The sequence below is a fragment of the Ornithorhynchus anatinus genome, chromosome 1 (genome assembly GCF_004115215.2).
Source record: "Ornithorhynchus anatinus isolate Pmale09 chromosome 1, mOrnAna1.pri.v4, whole genome shotgun sequence".
NCBI classification, from domain to species: domain Eukaryota; kingdom Metazoa; phylum Chordata; class Mammalia; order Monotremata; family Ornithorhynchidae; genus Ornithorhynchus; species Ornithorhynchus anatinus.
The window spans coordinates 14,469,908-14,492,515 of NC_041728.1; the positions used below are offsets into that span (position 1 = coordinate 14,469,908).

Consider the following 22,608-nt stretch of genomic DNA (forward strand, 5'->3'; position numbering starts at 1 on the left):
CTGAGCTCTTTTGTTCTTAGTTCACACATTTCATCTGGTTTTCTCATTTATCTTTAAAGCATAGCTTTCTCTGAAGTTCTGTAGTCAACAGTTTCTAAATGGAGTTACCTCAGGAAAAAAGATCTCTCCTGTAGAATTAAGGAAATTCTCTTCTACTCGCTCCCCAATAATTTTCCAGTTCACTGAAACGTTTCCTCGCCCAGGGGGAGTCCTCAGAACATGGAATGGCAATGTTTCTCCTAAGAGAGAAGAGCACAGAATAACATTTGTTTGATAATCATGTCAACTGCATAATTATGATCAGCAGAACCAGAAACCTGACGCATGCAATCAAAGGTTACAACACTTTAGCCCAAAACATACACAAATGACTTGGCCATAGTTTCTAACATGTTTTCTCCATGCTTGTTTTACTCACTAGGCTCCAGGCTCTTTTCCCCCTCTAGACTGGAAGCTCATGGTGGGCAGGGAATGTTTTTGTTTATTGTTATATTTTACTCTCTCAAGCTCTTAGGACAGGACTCTGCAGCCAGTACGTGATCGATAAATATGATTGACTGGCTGATTGATTCACGAGTCAATGTAAATAGACCAATTTTGAAAGCTTCCACTGAGTTAATTTCAAGAAAAGCTGAAAAATGCATGCTAAACTGAGGAAACCAAGAACCACACAAAGGCATGCACATACACCAGAACATCAGCATTCTTAGTCTGGAAAACATAAGAAATGCTCTAAGTTCTAGCCATAAGTAAATTCCTATTTTAGTTTGCCTAGAACTTCAGGACAATGTGATTTTGCATGGTATGCATAGAAATACTTGCAATTACCTGAAAATCACATTTATTTGCAACTTAACTTACATAGCACATCAATGATTCAGTTTTAAAGAAATATAAAGGAAATCTGTCAAAACTATTAAGAACATCTCATAATGTCATTAAAAAATAAAATCAAGGGTCCCATTTCTTTGGACAGAAACAAAACTGTCAAATGTCTTTCCTATTTCTGACTTCAGTCCCCCAACATAATTTGATGAAAACTAAATTGTGTAAAGAAAAAACAAGTTTTAAAAATTAACCTCAACTGAAACATAACTTACTAGAGGGCAAGTACCCAACTAACTTGCTTGGTAGAGCACCTAGCAGGGCATTGTGTGAACATGAGAATTAAAAAAACAATTTTGAAGGTGGCATCAACTATTTCTGTTTAAAATGTTAAGCTCTTCCTTTAAATGAAAAGTGAATCTGAACATCTGCATTAAATAAACATATAGACATCTTCATTCAACTTTAATTCTGTGTGCATATGGAGAAATTTAGTAAATACACTCAATGCAGATCAATGCAACACACCACCAAATACACTTATTTAAAAGAAAGAATATTAAAAAATGAATGTTAAATGCATGGAGAAGCAGCGTGGCTCAGTGGAAAGAGCACGGGCTTTGGAGTCAGGGCTCATGAGTTCGAATCCCAGCTCTGCCACTTGTCGGCTGTGTGACTGTGGGCAAGTCACTTAACTTCTCTGTGCCTCAGTTCCCTCATCTGTAAAATGGGGATGAAAACTGTGAGCCCCACGTGGGACAACCTGATTCCCCTATGTCTACCCCAGTGCTTAGAACAGTGCTCGGCACATAGTAAGCGCTTAACAAATACCAACATTATTATTATTATTATTATGTTTCAGCAGTATCTGAAACTCCCCCACTAGACTGTGAGCTCATTGTGGTTAAGGAACATGTCTGTTTTTTGTTGTACTGTACTCTCCCAAGCATTTAGTACAGTGTTTTACACACAGTAAATGCTCAAAAAATTCAATTGAATGAGTGAAGGAAAAGCATTTTTTAGTGCAAAATACTTCAGACTTGCCATATGTTCAGATTTGCAATGACTTTTTAGAGATAAGAAAATGGAATGGGAAATCTTTTCGAAGATATTTTTTATCAATGCTATGAATGCATAATGTAGGGGTTGTATGCATACACATTTTCAATAAAATAAAAGTAAAGGGTGCTTATTCCATAATTACACATTTGCATAAATATTGTGTGGATGATTTATGAACTGCTGAAAGTAAAACAAGGAAATAAATAATATCCAGACTGTTACATGTATTATATTTAGATACTCAAATATAGGCATACATTTTAAGGCTCTGATTTTAATTTAAAAATTATCAATGGCAACTAAGCAGAAAGCAGTATATTTTATCTTGAAAATCAATACATAGTTTATCATGAGCCAGATAGTCTAATCAAACATGAGGCTACAATCCTACATGTGAAACTGTAGTGGCCTAGAGGCATGTTTACAAATAAGATATATTCAAGCTCTAATATTCATAGGATTTTCTTTGATGGTATTCATGTCTTTTCACGCATATGAACTGTAACTCCTTTAGTCTTCTGGTATACCTAGCAAGAGTGGTTTGGATCAAAAATTAACTTTTTCCGTTGCACTGCTTAATAGTGTAGCCAGAGGAAGACCTTGAAATGACCATATTCTTGTTCCTTTAAGAAAAGACATTTCAAGAACTTGTCCAATTAAGTTGGAAGTGATGCATAGTTTTGGTAGTAACCAAATCAAACAGATTTCACTCCAAAGCCAACTTAGAATCACCGACTTCATTGTGGACAATCCACGTGGCTCAATTCTGCAACGAGGCTCAATTTCCTCACTGACATTATGCCCACTGAGTCACCGTAAACTCAATTATTTTTGCTTGTAAGTCACGGCCACCAATCAATTCCTTAGTTGAGCCTAGCAATCCTAAGATGATTTGAAAATTGGCTGTTGCTTTCAAAGAGGCAGGGTTGATATGCCCATCCTAGAGTGATGTAACCACTGCATTTCCAACTCCACTCAGCAACTGCAAGAAGACATGGAAACACAGGTGGTGTGTGGGAAAATCAGGGGCACAAATTGTATATACTTTTTCAGAAACTCTCCATCACCTCTGGGGTGGGCTGGGAAAAAGTGGGAGGTGGATTCAAATCATCATTCCCACCAGCAGAGAATCCTGGTTGCCGTCTCTGCCCCACTGAAGAGCAGGAGAAAGGAAAATGGGTATTTACAATGGAATGAAGAAAGCTGGGGAGGCAATATGATGGGAGAATATGCCTCAAGAACTTAAAGGTCTCATCACGACCTTGTTCTTAGAGGTGTTCTTACAATTTTGCAAGTATAAAGGGGCAGCTTTGTACATTGAAATGTGATGCCGCAATTTGGCAAGATATGGATACAAAATTACATCAAAAAATAGAAGTTATTCAATATTTAGGACAAAGTAATAAATAAAACCCAGTAAAACAAAAAGCATGATGTTAATGCCACTAAAACATTTCTCAATATAATAGAATTAAGTTGCTAAAAAGGCAATTTTCTAAAATAATAAAAAAAATCCCACGAAAAGATTCACTCTCTTTTTCTATTTCTAATTAATTTCATTCTTGCTGGAAACCATTCTTACTAGCCATAAAACTCAAACGAGACTCTGTCTTGTTTTCAAATGTACCATTTTAGAGAACTCCCATGATCTTGGATCTAAGATAACTGAATAAATTCTTGTGTCTACTGATGGCCCTTCTTGATCAGTCAAATAATTTAAAAATAGACCTGGTAATAAAAGCCATTAACAGAAGTGAAATAGGGATGGTGTTGAGTATACAATCAACTTAGATGTTTTTAAGCACTACAAATACCCTACACAATGAGTAATTAATGACCTCACACAATAGAATATGAAATTCCTCCTAACCGAATAAATCACCATTTTCTAAAATGAATTTTAGAAAAATCACACCATCACAGATCTCAAAGACAAAAAGGAACACTCTAACTTTGTGACCAAACAAGAAGTGCTCTGCAAAGAAAGCATATTCACCAAAATTAGAGCTATCCTTAAATAAGAAGATAACATCATTAGATTATAACCCTCCATCACACTGCAATCGTTCTTGTTTGCTCCAGAATGCAGTGATTACCTTTACCAGACTCGTCAGGTTCAAGGGAAATAAGAAGTTTGCTGATCTGCCAAAATGACCTCTCAAGAGAGCAAGAAAATCAAGAGATCGGAAAAAAACAACAAAAAGAGGATCAAAAAAAGAGGAACCCACCTTCAATCCCAATGATAGATCTGGAAGTTGTATGAAAGCTAATGATTCCTGCAACATTGTCATTTGCCAAAATGATCACAGTGACAGAGTCAGAGCTGGGCAGGATCCTACTTCCCCCTTCTGTGTAGACCAAGCCGACTACAATGGTTTCATCATCCTCTGGCTCCAAATCATCTAAAATGGTCAAAGTAATGGTCTTTTTGGTCTCCCCTGTACAGAGAAAAATTGGCGGCATCAACATCACCAACGCCACACACACGCAAAAGCAACTCCATGGTAAGAAAAATTTGAGTGAAAAACAGAGCATTTTAATATATTTCTCTCAGAATTATGAATCCATCAGCAATGACATCTTTGGATTTAAAGAACAGCAAACAGTAAAAGTAGACAGTGAAAGATGGTGAGTATTCCAATTTTAATCAACAGTGGTACTTGTCAAGTCCTTTCCAAGTGTCAAGCACTATCTTAAGCATTTGGGAGAATACAGTACAGAGTTGGTAGACACATTCCCTGCTTACAGTCTACAGGGGGAGATAGACATTAAAATCAATTATGGATATGTATGTAAGTGCTGTGGGACTTATGAAGGGGTGAATATCAATTGCTTAAATTGCACAGATCCAAATTAACATGTATCTATAAATTATATAATATAAATTACTTATTTCTATTAGTGTCTGTCTTCCCTTCTAGAGTGTAATGGCCAGTGATTGCCCTTGGCCATAGATCAGGCAAGTGGTGATGCCAGGATTATTATCATTAGTAGTAGTAATAATAATGAAAACAATAATATGGTATTTGTTTGAGAAGCAGCGTGGCTCAGAGGAAAGAGCCTGGGCTTAGGAGTCAGGGGTCATGGGTTCTAATCCCTGCTCCGCCTCCTGTCAGCTGTGTGACTTTGGGCAAGTCACTTAACTTCTCGGTTCCTCAGTTACCTCATCTGTAAAACAGGGATTAAGACTGTGAGCCTCACGTGGAACAACCTGATGACCCTGTATCTACCCTAGCGTTTAGAACAGAGATCGGCACAAAGTAAGCGCTTAACAAATACCAACATTATTATCAAGTGCTATGTATCAAGTACTGTTCTAAGCACTGGATATAATAATTATAATAAGAATTATGGTATTTTTTTAAGTACTTACTATGTGCCAAGCACTGTTCTAAGTGCTTGGGTAGATACAAGGTGATCAAGTTGGACACAGTCCCTGTCCCACATGGGGCTCACAGTCTTACCCTCCATTTTGCAGATGAGGTAACTGAGGCACAGAGAAGTTAAATGACTTGCCCCAGGTCACACAGCTGACAAGTGGCAGAGGAGGAAACTGAGGCCCAAAAGAAATGACTTGCCCAAAGTCACCCGGGAGACAAACGGTGGAGCCGGGATTAGAATCCAGGACTGCTGATTCCCAGGCCTATGCTCCTTCCACTAGACCACACTACTTGTCTAGACTGATTACCACCCAGGTCCTCTAACTCCGAGGCCTGAACTCTTTTCCTGGACCAGTCCTCAAACCACAGTCCTACCAATGGCCAATGTGAGGGCCATAGTCGATGAGTAGTAGAGCCCAGCAGTGTCGGCTTATTGAACAGGTTTCATAACAGCAAACAAGAACAAGGCAAATCAAAAATATTAATTTGGAATAACATTAAAATATTAGGCAAGAATGTTAAGTGCTGAGGTAAGCCTTATATAATAGGTGACATCTTCAAATATGAAGTGATGTGACACAATTCGCCTAATATTTACCAAGTATCCATAAGGCACAGTGCAACTGCTCTTGCCTAACCTTTCAGCTGTGAATCCCTGAGGGACAGGTTCCATGTCTAATTTCCACCTGTGTATTCTTTCCCAACGTTTGACCCAGTGCTCTGCACACAGTAAGCACTTACAATTATTACAAATGTGGTATTTAACAAGCACTTGCTGGGTGCCAGACACACAGGTAGATACAAGATAATCCCATCCCCCATGGGCCTCAATTTAAGAAGTTTCATTTTGAAGGCTTGAGAAAGGGCAAAATAACACCCTGACACAAGGGAGAGGGAAAGGGCTGGAAATGGTGAATAAAGTCTGAATTTTTACAATTATTAAAGTCTAGCTCTCAGAGACAAAGCAGATTCAGAAAGTCTTTGACTGACCTTCTGCAAAAGTCAGAATATCACCTTCCCCTATAAAATCCACCGAACTGGTAGCTGTTCCACCCACGACACGCCACTCGAGAAGCACCTGACCAAGGCTACCCCCAGTCCTGTGGATCAACAGCTGGACCGAGCTTTGGGGCTCTTCTTGAACTCGCACAAAGAGGCCATCCTCGGATGTATTGGGGCTGATGCTGTAGATCACAAACACTCCAAAGGCATCTCCATTGAGTGCTATGACCACCGTAGAGATATTTGGCTGTCCGACAGACGGCTGGTTTTCCAAGCTGGCTGAGCCATTCATGAGCTCAACCTTTAGAAGGGAGATGAGGAAACTCTCGTCAAACTCGGGGATGTCATCGGGAAGGATCGAAACGGTGAGGTTTCCAAACTCGTCCCCTTCTCTCATGATGGCCCACTGACCGGTCACGGGCTCGTAGTCGCTACCAGACACGGCCTGCCTACTGAACAGGGAAGATATGCTGGTAGTGTTCTTTCGATAGGTCCGAAATCCCGAGTTGTTGTGGGTTAGACCGATCTCCGATGTCAACCAGAAACACAGGGGGGTTGCAGAGGCATCAGAAAAGGAAAAAGCTGAACATGCTTGTTCTTTAAGGCAGAGAATGGCACAGGTGTGCTGAGGATCCACAGCTGCAGAAACATTCACCCAAGTCCTCCAATTTCCATCAGGAACACTTTGGGTTGGAGGCTCATAATAGGAGAGTACATCCTGGCCTTCCTCAATCGCAAGAGCCACGGCATCAATTTCCGAGGTACTATAGAATAGCAGAAGCTGTCCAAATCGTCCTCCACTAAAAAGTAGAGCGATAATAAAGGTGTGGGTTAGTCAGAACAACTTCTCTTTTGTTCATACGCTTCAAAAAACTTCCAACTCTCTCATATGATGGCAGTTCTGTTTCTCAAGTATTCTTGGCAATGCGTCTGGGTCGGGCAAAAATTACTAGTGAGATAATTTTGTCCCTATAAAAAGCAGAGTTAATATTTGTCAACTGAGACAAGAAATATTACATACAATGTATCAAAACGTGCTTCTCAGAATAATAAAATGGAGTAAAAAGACTTATGACAACTGCTTTAAACTGATTTTCCTAAAAATAGAACTGTTAATCAATCAACAGCGTTTATGGATCTCCTATGTGCAGAGCACTGTACTAAGTGCTTGGGAGAGCATTAGCAGATATGTTGCCTGCCTATAAGCAAACAGTTTTCAGGAGTATAAATGACACAAATACACCAGTTTATCAAAAATTGAAAATTGGGGTATGATCAACTTTGCAAGGAGAACTAAACCTAGAAAGTCACTATTTTCTAATGCAAAAGAGTTTCTTTGGCGTTTTTTGTTTTTCTCTACAGGTTTTTGTTTTTTTAATATCATCGCAGTTTGAAATAGTGTGACAATATTTTCCCCGAAAAAATGTTAGTGTTGAATGTTTTCTTCTACTTCCCTACAAAATTAAACTAGTAAAGGGGATGGTATCTTTATATTAAGGAAGGGAAAACTGAATCAATTAAGATAGTCTTAAAACAGCTTAGAAACCAGATGAAAGCTTAAAACAGATTTCATAAGATCCAAAGATGCAACAGATGAAGATGATCAAATCCAAAGAAACACTTCTTCACCCAGCCGACGTAAGCATTTGGAATTCATTCATTCATTCAAAAATATTTATTGAGCGCTTACTATGTGCAGAGCACTGTACTAAGCACTTGGAATGTACAATTCCGCAACAGATTTGTTGCCACAGGAAGTTGTGCAGGTGGAAAACAACAGTTGTAGAATTTGGATAAATTCATGGAGGAGCAGAATTTTGGGAAAAGTTGGAGATGGAACGAGGGAAAAGTTAGGAAAATTGGGAAGTCCACTCCACAGCCCAAGATAGATTGTGAGCCCTATGTAGGACAGGGACTAGGTCTGAACTGATAGCCTTGTATTTATCCTAGCGCTAAGCACATGATAAATGCTTAATAAAACCCATTTAAAAGCTACTTCAAGATGAGCAACCAGCACATGGGTCCTCTAGAATCCTAAATTCCATTCAGTGACAGACTACTGGGTTGCGGGGGAAGGAACTACTGGTCTGACCCAATAGTAGCATTTTACAAAGGCCTGTGAAGAGTCAATAAAACAAAGAAAACAGACAAAAAACACTAATATTTAATGGACTAGAAAAACCCTTTTGCATCAGAATAGAATACGCAAATAACATAAAGAAGGAAAAGCAACATGGTTGAGTGAAAAAAGCACAGACCTGGAAGTCAGAGGATATGGGTTCTAATCCAACTTCTGCCACTTGCCTGCTGTGTGACCTTGGACATGTCACTTAACTTTACTGGGCCAAAGTTCCCTCATCTATATAATGGGTATTCAATATCTGTTCCCCTCCTACTTACAGTGGGAGTTCCACATGGGCACCTGATGATCTTGTCTCTATCCCAACACTTAGTACAGTGCATGGCACATAGTGCCTAACAAATACCGCAATTATTATATCAGCATATTCCGCAAACGAACCTCCTCTTGACGCTTATGTTAACACAGGAACTTCTTTCGAGAGGCTCTTGAACACGATACACAGATTGATGAAAAGCAACAGTGCCATAAGGATTATTGTTGGCAGGGATGGTTATATTTGCCACTCGATCTGTTCCAATAGAACCTCCACCAGAGGCCTGAGTAAGCTTCACTTGAATAACCTAAAAATAGAGTGAAAGCTTCCTTAACAGCATTCCAGTTCTGAATTTAAAATGATTATGACACAGAGATAAATATAGCCTAGAGGACTAGCACGGGAAGCCATATGGGTTTCATTACCAGAGGGCTCAAGGAAGAATTCTTCCTGGAACACATGGCAAACCCAATATGACCACAAAGAAAAATTCCCCCCTCCCCGCTCTGCTCTTCCCCTACTCCTGCTACTAAGCACAATCCTCAACAAGAATCACTCCCACCTAAATTCCCTTTAATATGCATTCACACAATTCAGAGCTTTTAAGCTTCAATGTTAGCCGTACAGCCTAGTGGAAAGGGCACGGACTTGGGAGTCAAGTACTTGGGATCTTTTCCTGGCTCTGCCACTTGCCTGCTGTGTGACCTTGGCAAGCTGCTTGATTTCTCTGTGCCCCAGTTCCCTCATCTGCAGAATGGAGCTTCAATACCTGCTCTCCTTCCTACTTAGACTGTGAGCCCCACATGGGACAAGATGATCTTATATCTTCCCCAACGATTACAACAGTACTTGGCATATAGTAAGCACTTAACAAAAACCACAGTTATCACTGATTAAGCCCCTCTGTCATTTCTTCCATTGGACAATTTTATTTTGAGCCGCCCACTCCTGTTGATAAACCTGTATACATTCTATAATGTCAACTAAAATCTAATAAAATATATTTTGCACATTTTACAAAATCCACATTTCCTTAGAAAGTGAAAAAAGTTTCATAAACACTCTGCAACACAAAAGAGGGGGGCAAATCTGTTTAACTAGGGGCCAACAATAAAACTGCATGTTTTTGTCACGTGACAATTCAGAGACATAACTTAGGTAGATCATCCCTTTCATCTTCCTAAGACAAATCTTACCCATAATTCATCAGAAAAGAGGCAACCTAGAACCTCTCTTAAATGCATAAGTAAATATCACTATGAATATGAGTTTTATAAAAGGTTGCTTGTTTTAATATTTTAATGATACATTACAAGGTATGTACATAGGACTCATTCCCATTCTAAAAAGCAGCAGCAGCAGCATGGCCTAGTGGATAGAGCACAGGTCTGGGAGGCAGAAGTACATAGGGTCTAATCCTGGCTCCAACACGTTCCTGCTGTGGGACCTTGGGAAAGTCACTTTACTTCTCTGTGCCTCCATTACCTCATTTGTAAAATGGGGATTAAGACTGTGAGCCCCAGCTGGGACATGGACCGTGTCCAACCTGATTACCTTGTATCTACCCCACCACTGAGAACAGTGCCTGGCACGTTGTAAGCGCTCAACATTGTAAAAAAGTTGAAATAATATCCCTTCTTTGTAATGAAACTTGATAAGGGCAGATTTATCTGCATATTCTGCCCTAGAAGAGAACAGCTCCTCTTAAGCATATTTAATTAATAATATGTATTGAGTACTTACTGTCTTCAGAGGGCAGTGCATGTGGAAGAGTACCACAGCCTACATTCCAATTTCTTAACTGGAATGCTCATCGAGGTATATCTTGCGCAAGCTCTTGACATCTACCAAGCAACGGTATTTACTGAGCGCTTACTGTCTGCAAAGCACTGCACTAAAGCACTAGGGAAAATTCAGTACAACAGAGTTGGTAGAAGCGATTCTTGCCCACAGGGTGCAGTCTACAGCAGGTGCTGTATCTCAGCCACTTTCGTAGCAGCACACACCAAGAGGGGAGGGAAAAACAGTTGGCCTAAGCAACTGTAATCCAAAAGACAAAAGTCAGGGAAAGAGGGAAGAAATGGGCTCAGGAGGCATCTATTACTTTCTGGGAGCTGGTTACCCAGGGGAATCGTTTAATTGCTCCACCGAAAGGAGGAAAAAATGTTTGCTTCTGCAGTGGGTGGCACTTATGCATGCTGCCTTTAAAAACCATTGCTTTGGAAATTAGCTAAAACACTAAGTGCTAAGTTTAACAAACATTTAAATCCACTGTCCTCAAATGATCTACCACTAAACCATGGCTTTCCCTTTTCAAAGAATAAAGGGTTACGTTTCCATAAGACACATTACGTGATTCCCCCCTCTCAATTACATCCTTTCATTCAACGAAAAACATTGATTCACCACACTCAAGGTACTACTCCTACTAGGTTTCTCACGAAACCGCTCTAGTAACTATTAAAACAGGATAAGAAAAGTCACTTTACAGTGTCATTCTATACTAGCTGCTCCTCTCACCTCTTGAATTTCCGGAACGTCGTCAGCCAGGACCTCTAACAACAAGGTTTGAATGGTTTCCCCGGGGGCAAAGGTCACATTACCTGAGACAACTCGCAGGTCGCCAGTAGCAAGCTGTCCATTAATGGTGGCAACCCATTGAACAGTAACATTGCCGAGTGTCCCAGAATTGCGGATTATCGGCAGGATTACCTTCACTGAACTGAACTCGGGTTCATCGACAGTGATTTTAGTAATCTGAAAAACTGAAATGAAGGGCATCAGTTAGTTCCAATCCACCCAGAGGGTCGTGACGATTTCTGTACACTTCTGAATTCATTCAATCCTCTTTACTGAGAGCTCACTGTGTGCAGAGCACTGTATTAAGTGCTCGGGAGAGTACAATAGAACAATAAACAGACACATTCCCTGCCCACGATGAGCTTACAATCTAAAGCAGTATCCTCTAGTCATCCCTCCCAGCGGTATATATGCCTGAATGCAGGTTTGTCTATCTGACACTTTTCAAGACACTTGTAACTCTTCTTAAAGATGACGATGGAGTCTCCTTTTGAGAATGATTGATGTCCCTCAGCCCTGAGATCGTAGCAAAGGAAAGTGATTATTTTGATAGTGGTTTGCAGTGTCTTTTAACTACTCCCAATTGGTCATGCTGTCATTGGGGCACCTAGTTCAATGAGCAAAGAGGCAGGAGTGATGATAATAATTACAATAATCATATTCGTATTTGTTAGGTTTTTACATATGCTAAGCACAGAGGTAATTACAAGTTAGATCAGAAATAAGCACTGCTCCATATGGGGTTCACAGTCTAAGGGAAAGGGAGAACAGGTATTTAATCCCGTTTTTACAGATGAGGAATTGAGGCACCAAGAAGTTAAATGACTCGCCTAAGGTCACATGGCAGGCAAATGGCAGAGAACCTAGGTCTCCTGACTTCTAGTCCTCATGCTCTTTCCACTAAGTCACACTGCTTCCTGGCTGCAACACACCGGGAGGTGTACGTGAAGTGTTTTCGTGAGACAGGACTCACCTACGGCCGTAGCGTACGTTACAATATTATAAAAATAGGCAGGTTAGAGATCTAGGAAAACATGGTACATCAACGAAGTATGTCTGGTCGACAAAATGGGCTTTACCAAATAATCCAAAAGGGTCATCAGAGGCCTCGATAGTTATGATTGCCTGAGTTAAAGTCCCAAGTTTGGCTCCACCTGTTGTTTGATTCAATAGTTGTATTTGAAAAGATTCTTCCAGTTCAGGGTAGATGTCATTGATAATGTATATTGGCACAGCTTTGCTCGTTTCACCTTCTAGCAAGACGACATCGGATGAGGCTACGCTGTAGTCTTCACCTGTGCAGTCAGACAACAACACATTCACCATGAAAGTGTTAGAAAAAGAACTCCTCCCTGAGGTGTTTTCCCTCGTTTCATTCTCAGGGTAGACTAGCAGCAGCTTCTCCCCATCAACATGACCGGAATTCTCCTTTGACTTGAACATTGGTGATTTAACTCATTCTTCAGTTTTCTCTTTCCCATCCTCATAGTAGTTTATCACCCTCACAGGACCTGTTTTATACCTCTTCTGGTCCCTTATTGGACTTCCATCATTCCTAAATTTTGGAGCCCAGAGAGGACAACAAACTGTCCATTCCTCAAGAGAGTGAAGAGATCACTGCAACCTACACTGGGACATTTCAGAACCATAATCACATTTTATTTTTTAAAGAAAACAACTCAATGCTCCTTCATATTTGCTTTTATATAAGTTAAGACTTTGTAGTAAGCACGTATGCTAGAGAGTCTTTATAATGTAAGAGAGCTTTTATAATGATCTGACTACATCCAGTGTCCAGTTACATCACTGCAGGCAACTGCTATAGGCAATTCCCTTTACATGTTTACGGTGTGTTACAGAAGCTGCCGGCCTGGTCATGAAACTCTGGTGCAAGCAAACTGAATGGCTAAGTCTCCCTATTTCTGCACATGAATTACAACTCCCAAGGTTAAGCAACGGAGTCAGAGTCCTAATGCCGGTGTAACGTTTACTTTTCATTTTACTAGCTTTCTGCCAGTGTGGTTAGTCCTGTAAGAATCTCTCTTCATAAATGATCTCTCCAGCATTTCCCACTAGTCCTACAGACCTTTATCTACACGAGATCCAGATTTCCCGTTGCTAAACCCAGATAATCCAGTTCTTATTTGAGTTGACTTTTCCGGCCAACCTGTATGTATCGCCACAGCTCTAATCACGAGGTCTGATGGACTTCATCTCGTTTCCTATAGATTTTTAAATTATTTTCTTACCTGCTATTGCAGTGATTGGCACGGCTTTAAACTTCACCGAAACATCGGCAAAGACTCCACCTGTTCTTGTCACATTGATAATAGGCCCAACGTGATTTTCAGCAACTCGCACGCTTGATGCTGAGAGCTGAAGTGTCCCAAAAGCATCATCATTGGCATTTATAATTAAATGGGCTATGGTGTGCATCTCTGGTCCAAGACGTGGGGAATTTGGAACTGAACAAAGAAAATGGAATAACAAGACAATCCAGTATGTCTTTCTGAAGATAAGTATACAGATTATTAGACTATCATTAGTATTTATTGAGCACTTTGTAGAGAACACTGTACTGAGTGTGGGTGCAGAACACCATACTAAGCACTTAGGAGACTACAATCCAATAGAGTTGGGTAGTGATGCCTGCCTTCGAGGAGCTAGCTTACAATATAAGTACTTTCTATGTCCCAAAACACTGTGTGCCAAGCACTACAGTTTAGATAGATCATCAGAATCTTACCCCCACAAAAAAAAAATCTACAGAGTGCGAGAGGAGGTAAGATCCCCATGTACAGATGATGAAACTGAGGCACCCAACTACACACACACACACACACACACATACACACGTACACTCACTAAGAGAACAACAATTGGGTCTCCAGAATCTCAGCCCCATGTTATTTCCAGGTCACGCTGCCTCCCACAGTATGAAATCTTTCAATCAATCAAATTCATTGAGCGCTTACTGTTTGTACAGTACAAAGCACTTGAGAGAGTACAATATAACTGAGTTGCTAGAAAAACTCCCCTACTGCAATAAGCTTGCGGTCCAGAGGGAGAGACATAAATTACAGATATGTACATAAGCACCTTGGCGCTGAGGGAGGGTTGAATACAGGTTGCAAATCCCAATGCAAGGGCAACACAGAAGGGAGGGGGATTAGAGGAAATGAGGGCTTAGTCGGGGAAGGTCTCTTGGAGGATATTTGCCTTAAAAAAGGCATTGAAGGTGGGGAGAGTGATCATCTGAAGGATATGAAGAAGCAGGATGTAAGCTAGGAGGCGGTGGAAAGATAGAGGAGCTTGAGGTACAGCGAGTAGGTTGGTATGAGAGGAGGCAATTATGAAGAGTGGGTTGTAGTAAGGAAATCAGGGAGGCAAGGTGAGGGGGTTAAGGTGATTGAGTTCTTAAGGCCTGTGGTAAGGAGTTTCTGTTTGATGTGGAGGTGGACTGACAACCATTGGAGGTTCTTGAGGATTGGGGAAAAAATGAACTGAATGGATTTATAAGAAAATGATCCAGGCAGCAGAGTGGAGTATAAATTGAAGTGGAGAGAGACAAGGGGCAGGCAGGTCAGCAAGAAGGCTGACGCAGTAATCAAGGCAGGATAGGATAAATGCTGGGATTAATTTGGTAGCAGTCTGGATGAAGAGGAAAGGGCAGATTTATTTTTTTTTTACCAATGTTGTGAAAGTTAAATGGACAGAATTTGGTAACAGGTTGCATATGTGGTTTGAATGAGAGTGATGAGTATGGGCAAGCAACCAAGGTAATGGATTCCTAAAACAGGGAGGATGGTGGTGCTGCTCCAGCGATGGGAAAATCAGGGGGAGGACAGGGTTTAGATGGGAATGAAAGGAATTCTGCTTTGGACATGTTAAGTTTGAAGTGTTAGTGGGACATTCAAGTAGATACGTCCTGAAGGCAGGAGGAAATAGGAGACTGCAGGGAAGGAGAGAGATCAGGGCTGGAGTTGTAGATTTAGTAATCAATGCATAGAGATGGTAACTGAAGCCAAGGGAGCAATCAGAACTGTTATTGATTAATTGACTCAGAATAAGAACCAAAGCAAATATCAGTAGTTTGGCATTTCTCACTGCTAAAATGTCTTGATGTAAGACATTCATTCATTCATTCAATAGTATTTATTGAGCGCTTACTATGTGCACAGCACTGTACTAAGCGCTTGGAATGAACAAGTCGGTAACAGATAGCGACAGTCCCTGCCATTTGACGGGCTTACAGTCTAATCGGGGGAGACGGACGGACAGGACATCATAAGAGGCACTCTAAAATGGGAAAAGGAAATCAATTTCCAATGACTACAAGAGCATAGGGTCAAAGTGGTCTAGTTTCATATAATAATGTTGGTATTTGTTAAGCGCTTACTATGTGCAGAGCACTGTTCTAAGCGCTGGGGTAGATACAGGGGAATCAGATTGTCCCACATGGGACTCACAGTCTTAATCCCCATTTTACAGATGAGGTAACTGAGGCACAGAGAAGTTAAGTGACTTGCCCACAGTCACACAGCTGACAAGTGGCAGAGCCGGGATTCGAACTCATGACCTCTAACTTCAAAGCCCGTGCTCTTTCCACTGAGCCACGCTGCTTCTCTGCTAATCCCATATGCTGCTTCATATGCTAATCCCAGCTCTACCATTTGTCTGTTGTGTGGTCTTGGGCACGTCACTTCACTGTGCCTCAGTTACCTCATCTGTAAAATGGGGATTAAGACTGTAAAGCTCCATGTGGGACAGGGACTGTGTCCAACCCAACTTGTGTGTATTGACCCCAGTGTCTGGCACATAATAAACACTTCACAAATACCACAATTGTTATTATATGCTAGAAAATACCAAGATATTCAGCTTCTTGATGTTCTCTGTGATGCTAGTCCACTTCTGGCAAAGAGTCTCTCAGACTGAGCCCTCCCTTTCTCTCTGCTCCTCCTCCCCTCCCCATCACCCCTACTCCCTCCTTCTGCTCTACCCCCTTCCCCTCCCCACAGCACTTGTATATATTTGTAAATATTTATTGCTCTATTTTATTAATGATGTGCATTTATCTATGGTTCTATTTATCTATTCTGATGGTAGTGATGCCTACTTGTTTTGCTTTGTTGTCTGTCTACGCCTCTAGACTGTGAGTCCATTGTTGGTTAGGGATTGTCTCTATCTGTTGCCGAATTGTACTTCCCAAGCACTTAGTACTGTGATCTGCACACAGTAAGTGCTCAATAAATACGAATGAATGAATGAATGAATGAATGAATGAATGAAACAGTGCTTCCGGCTGAAGCAGCTAAGAGTGGGCCAAAATGCTTGCTTTTCATTATTTTTTCCTAAGTAGCAGCTTCAATATCACCACATTCTCCTTGAAATTACTAATGCACTGACTGCTACAGCAAAATATGAAAAGACAGTTCTTTTCACCCTGAGAAGAGCTTAAAGACAAGTCCAGAGATTTGATTGTTTTAAAAGCCTCTGGGGGAAAAATGCAGGAGAGATGCATCTTTTCACCTTCCCACATTATGAGCAGCATTTTGAATGGGAAAAAAAGTCTACCAATTTATCAAGATATACAGATATATCAACTGTCCCCCCACTCTACACTGGAAGCTCCTTGTGGGTAGGAAATGTGTCTACCAACTCTGTTATAGTGTACTCTTCCAAGCACTTAGTACCATGCTTTGCATAAAGTAAGCACTCAATGAATACAATTGATTAATTGGTTAATATACTTATAATAATGTTGGTATTTGTTAAGCGCTTAGTATGTGCAGAGCACTGTTCTAAGCGCTGGGGGAGATACAGGGTAATCAGGTTGTCCCATGTGAGGCTCACAGTTAATCCCCATTTTACAGATGAGGTAACTGAGGCACAGAGGAGTTAAGTGACTTGCCCACAGTCACACAGCTGACAAGTGGCAGAGCCTGGATTCGAACCCATGACCTCTGACTCCCAAACCCGTGCTCCTTCCACTGAGCTACACTGCTTCTCTGCTTCTTATTTATATAGGTTGGCAATGCCTGCTTGAAATATACCAAGACCCCTTTTGGATGCAGAAGTACATTTTGTTAACCTGTAAAAGATAGCAAGCCTTCATATTTTCCTGTGTGTGACACTTTTAGGTCTCTCCCTTATTTCTGACAACATTTTTCCAGGTTTACTGGGTATTCAACTTTGACCAGACCATCATCCTGAAACTGACCAGTAAAATCTGGAAAGAGGAATGAACACACTGAAGCAAACCAAGCCCAAAATGTGCTGACTTTATACACACATTGATATCCTCACACCCTTGAAAACTCTAGCTGAACTAACAAGTCACAAAGGTGGATCAGAACAGAAGCATCATTCAACCTTGAACACAGAGTCATTTACAACATTCAAGGTTTGCTGACAGGAAACTCATTAACTATTCCTGTGTGGCCAATCTCAGCCCCACTGGTCAGACAATCCAGTATGTAGAATTAGCAAGAGGCACAAGTACAGAATGGTCAGGCAACTGGCCACATTGAGACAAGTGGACATTTTGACATCACGCTCCCCTCTCCCAGAGCAGTTTCTACAGTTCCAATTCATTCAATCATATTTATTGAGCACTTACTATGTGCAGAGCACTGTACTAAGCGCTTGGAATCTGAGTTCTAAAACCGACTCTGCCACTTGCCTGCTATGTGACCTTGGGCAAGTCACGTCACTTCTCTGTGCCTCAGTGACCTCATCTGTAAAATGCGGATCAAGACTACGAGCCCCACAGAGGACAGGGATTGTCCCTGCCCAACAACGGGCTCACAGGCTAAACAGCATTTTGGAACTGCTCCCCAGAAGTTTACTCAAGGCCTGGGTCGGGACCAGCTCTCTTGAAATCTAAAGGACGAAATCTCAAGATAAACTACAAGAGGCTTGGACCAACCAGAAGTCTCCATGTACTAATAATAAAAGTATGGTATTTGTTAAGCTCTTACTACGAGTCAGGCACTGTACTAAGCGCTGGGGTGGATACAAGCAAATCGAGTTGGACACAGTTCTTTGTCCCACATGTGGCTCACAATCTCAATCCCCATTTGAAAGATGAGTAACTGAGGCACAGAGAAGTAAAGTGACTTGCCCAAGGTTACACAACAGAAGAGTGGAGGAGCAGAAGTTAGAACCCATGACCTTCTGACTCCAAGGCCCGTGCTCGTTCTACTACGTCGTAGTCATGCTGAGAGAAATCTTTGTTGCCATGGTGAAAGAAACCAAGAATATTTTGAGATTGACCAAAATGAAATCTCCCAACATCAAACATTTCAGCAAAACTCAACAGTGATAGATAAGTACAGAGAAGCTGCATGACCTAGTGGATAGATCACGGGCCTGGGAGTCAGAAGGATCTGAGATCTAAAACCGGCTCTGCCACTTGCTTGTTGTGTGATCTTGGGTCACGTCACTTCTCTGTGCCTCAGTGACCTCATCTGTAATATGCGGATCGAGACTGTGAGCCCCAAATAGGACACGGATTGTGTCCAACCCAATTTGCTTGTATCCACCTCAGCACTTAGTACGGTGACTGGCACATAGTAAGTGCTTTTCAAGTACCATTTGAAAAACATGGTTACTGAATAAAGTGAGTCAATGAAATAGCAGGCAATACTATGAGCAATATGGGGCCCACTTACACACACCCCCGCGAGAGTGGAAGCTGGGAGAAATTCCTTGCAAAACCTTTAAAAGGTTGTAATGGTTACAGCGGATTCTCTCCATGGATTGTCTACCTGGAGTAGAAAGTACCAGAAACCAAACCCTACAAGTAGGGTATAATTTCAATCTTTTTCGGCTGATACTTTTCCACTGCTGGCTTTTAGTTTTCGTTGTTGTTTGGATGATAGCCTTCTTGTTCCATGTGTTCATCCTGTCCCCCTACTTAAAACTGTAAACTGTTTGTGGGAGAGGGTTGTGATTACCAGTGTTTAATACTATGATTTACACATTATAGGGATACAGATGCTAGTACTAATAATAATGATGACAGTGGTGACAATAAATGGCACCCCAAAATTATGTCAATACTGGCTTGGCAGAAAGAAATATGTGGCTGAAAAATTGATGATAAATTCAACAAGCGAAAGCTATTCAAGACTAAACTGTCATAACCCATTACTGCAAGAACATTGTTGGGAGAGGCTTCAGGTAGAATTCTCTTACGTTGAACTAAGTTCCTTAGTTCCTGCCCAATACATCATTCATTGTCACTCCTAAGAAACTCAAAATTCCAAATCATAATCAGATATGCTAAGGAAACGTATTGAATCCATTAAACTGGGAAAAAAATATTATAAAGTAGGAAGAATACCTAAAATTAGACGCTAACAACCGAAAAAAGCAATAAACTACTCAAAAATTGTTTCCTATCTAAACCCCCAAAAAAGAAAGAATGTTTCAACTAAAAATATTTTTATTCACAACACCCCTCTTGGCTGAAGCTCCTCCAAATACTCTACCTCAAAAATGTTATTAAGCTTTCATTTTGATATGATGCTCAAAACTACCCCCTCAAAGAATATGCTCAGCCTACTGCAGACTTGTCTTCTTTGTCTTCTTGATCTTTTTTTCACAACAGCAGAATTTTTCCTGTTCCTACACAAACTCTCACCTCCAGTTTTTGAGAACTTTTTTACTCTGCAATACACAACTCGTAACACTGCACATACACATTCAGCTTTGCCACTTATTTCAAACCAAGTTGAATCAGTACTCATTTTTTCTTCCCCTTTAAGTTTTTCAGTTAGCTTTTGATTTAATCATATATCTATAAATATATAGATTTTCATATATATGCATGCATCTATATATACATAGATGTAGCACTAGAGAGAGAGATTAAAAAGCATATTTTGAGAATATCTTCAATTGAAAACTTCAAGATTCATCTAAAATACAGACCACGAGGGTATGTACTTACTTGGTCGATGCTGTATTTTTTCTATTAAAGTAACGTTGAGTAGCTCAATAAAGACAGATTCTGGTTTTTCTGGTTCATCGTCATCCAGAATTGAAATAGTTATTGTTGCCTCACTCCTGTTAGCGTTGAAAACTACAAATCCAGAAATAGGTATATAGTCTATTCCTTGAGTTGCTCTGGCAATATTAGATGCAAAATAAGGTGGCTTTACCCAATCATCCACGGTTCTGTATGTGACCATGACTGTTCCCATAAGACCACGTAACCTGACTATTAATAGAGTGATGTTCTGGGTTACTTCCTCAACTTCAATTGGTCTGTTTTTCTCTGAAAAGATGAAAAGTCCAAATGGATCATCACTTGCCAGGACTGTCAGTGTTGCATTTGTATGAAGACCCAGCCGACCATTGGAAACATTCATGATTAGGACAGAAAATACTTTATCCAGTTCAGGAACTTCATCATTCAAGATTTCAACTGTTAAATTTGCACACATCTGTCCTGTTGCAAAAGTGATATGTCCATAGGTGAAGACCAGATCTCCAAAAGGATCACTGGGAATGTTCCAGTGTAAAATTACTTGAGACAAAGCCCCGTGTCTTCTCATAACCTATCAGAGGTAAAGTTCACAAATAAATACATACTACATATCACTGATTAGAACTCAATATATGATCCACAAAATATACCACTCATCCTCCTTGAAAGGTTTAAATTCAATAATTCAGTAATAATTATTAATTCAATAATGAGACCATTAAAAGTTAGCCGCTAAACTCTAAATCATATAAAAATTTGTATGAATATGGAATCAACAATTGTTTTTGTGAAAAAACAACTGAGTTTTAAAATTTGAAGGGATTTTATAAGGTGACAGCTGAAATGTACTAACCTGCAATATAACTGTGCTGTAACCATCTTCAGGTTCCGTTCCATTGACATAGAGAGACTCAGTGCTGAACTCAAACACACCATGAGCATCATCGGAGGCTTCAATAGTCACCATCATTTGGGATGCTACTCCAAGACTGGCTGCATGGTCAATTAAAGAACACCAGAAAAATGATCATTTGCATTTCGCAAACCAAGGGGAAAAATAAGGAGTGGCACTATGAAAAAGGGTGCTTCAATTACTTATGATTCTCTCATTCTTTATAGACAGATTCTCATCATTGTGCAATAATGTGACCTTTACTGATCAATCCTGGCTCATCTGCACTGCTCAAGTGATTTGTGAAATGTAGAATTGAATAGTAAATTTTATTTCATTTTCTATTTTTAAATCACAGAATAATCTCCTGCCTGGAAAAGATCCCCCCGTTTTCTTGATCTTACAAGAGCATCCAAAATAGAGTATTACCTTTTTAAAATTATAGCATCCCTTTAATTATAACACAGAGAGATATGGGATTCAAACTTCATGTCATTTGTAAGCCAAGCTACTTGCATTGGCTTCTGACGCCTACGTTACCACAGTCCAATACCATGGAATGAAACAGATGCTAGGAAATGATAAAAGAAAAGGTTTGTATTTATCTCAAAGAATACGTTCAGTTTCAAAGCGGCAGTGACATATATAAGCAGGAGAGCAGCATAAAAATGGGGAGGAAAGAGAGTGAAGAGACTGAATGACAGTTATGCATACAAAGTGTTTCCTGAGGAAGAATGAACAGATGAAAAAATGAAGGCACCAAGGACTTGCAGAATCCTGATGATCTGGTCACTCTGCTTAGTGGAAAGGGCATGGCCCTGGGGAGTCAGAAGACCCGGGATATAATCCCAGCTCCATCGCTTGCCTGCTGAGTGAGCTCAGACAGGTCACTTAACTTCTTTGTAGCTCAGCTTTGTATCTACCCTCAGCGCTTATTACAGCACTTGACACATAGTAAGTGCTTCAATGTCACAGTTATTAATTAACATTAGCTATTAGACTTGATTAGCTCTCCACTGATGGTCAAAATTTTAAGATTTATCTTTTACTTAAATTTGTACTCATAAGATATCTGCCTTGTCTAACGGCTTTATTGCTTCCTTTAACAAATACTGATTTTTTAAAAATATGCTTCAAATGCCAAATATTTAATATCACAAAAGTTATGTGCTTGCCTTAGTAATTGAAAAATATTATTGTGCTGTTCATCAAAGAACAAGGGCACTTTTACATACAAACATACACCTTTTTCCAAGTTTTATATGAATCCCTTTTGTAAAGGCCTCTTCAGTGTTAAAATACCAGGGAGCATTTTAAGGAACACACATCAGTACACTCTGCTCCTCTGCGACTAACATCCTCACCCTGCCGTGTTCTCACCTGTCCCGCCACTGACCCCCGGCCCACGTCCTACCACTTACCTGGAATGACCTCCCTCCTCACATCCACCAAACATGTCCAGGAGGCCTTCCC

General features: G+C 40.4%; 1 protein-coding gene across 1 annotated transcript in view; it reads right to left on the minus strand.

The window, feature by feature from the left end:
- The window catches only part of ADGRV1 (adhesion G protein-coupled receptor V1), a 453,964-nt gene that overhangs the window by 357,347 nt on the left and 74,009 nt on the right, over positions 1-22,608 (minus strand). The window contains exons 27-35 of the mRNA XM_039911197.1: positions 21,097-21,236; positions 20,205-20,814; positions 13,495-13,710; positions 12,325-12,540; positions 11,186-11,430; positions 8,791-8,972; positions 6,258-7,069; positions 4,116-4,325; positions 109-239 (exon numbers count right to left, since the gene is read on the minus strand). Of these exons, the coding sequence (XP_039767131.1) occupies positions 109-239; positions 4,116-4,325; positions 6,258-7,069; positions 8,791-8,972; positions 11,186-11,430; positions 12,325-12,540; positions 13,495-13,710; positions 20,205-20,814; positions 21,097-21,236 (2,762 nt within the window). The remainder of the gene's footprint in view (positions 1-108; positions 240-4,115; positions 4,326-6,257; positions 7,070-8,790; positions 8,973-11,185; positions 11,431-12,324; positions 12,541-13,494; positions 13,711-20,204; positions 20,815-21,096; positions 21,237-22,608) is intronic.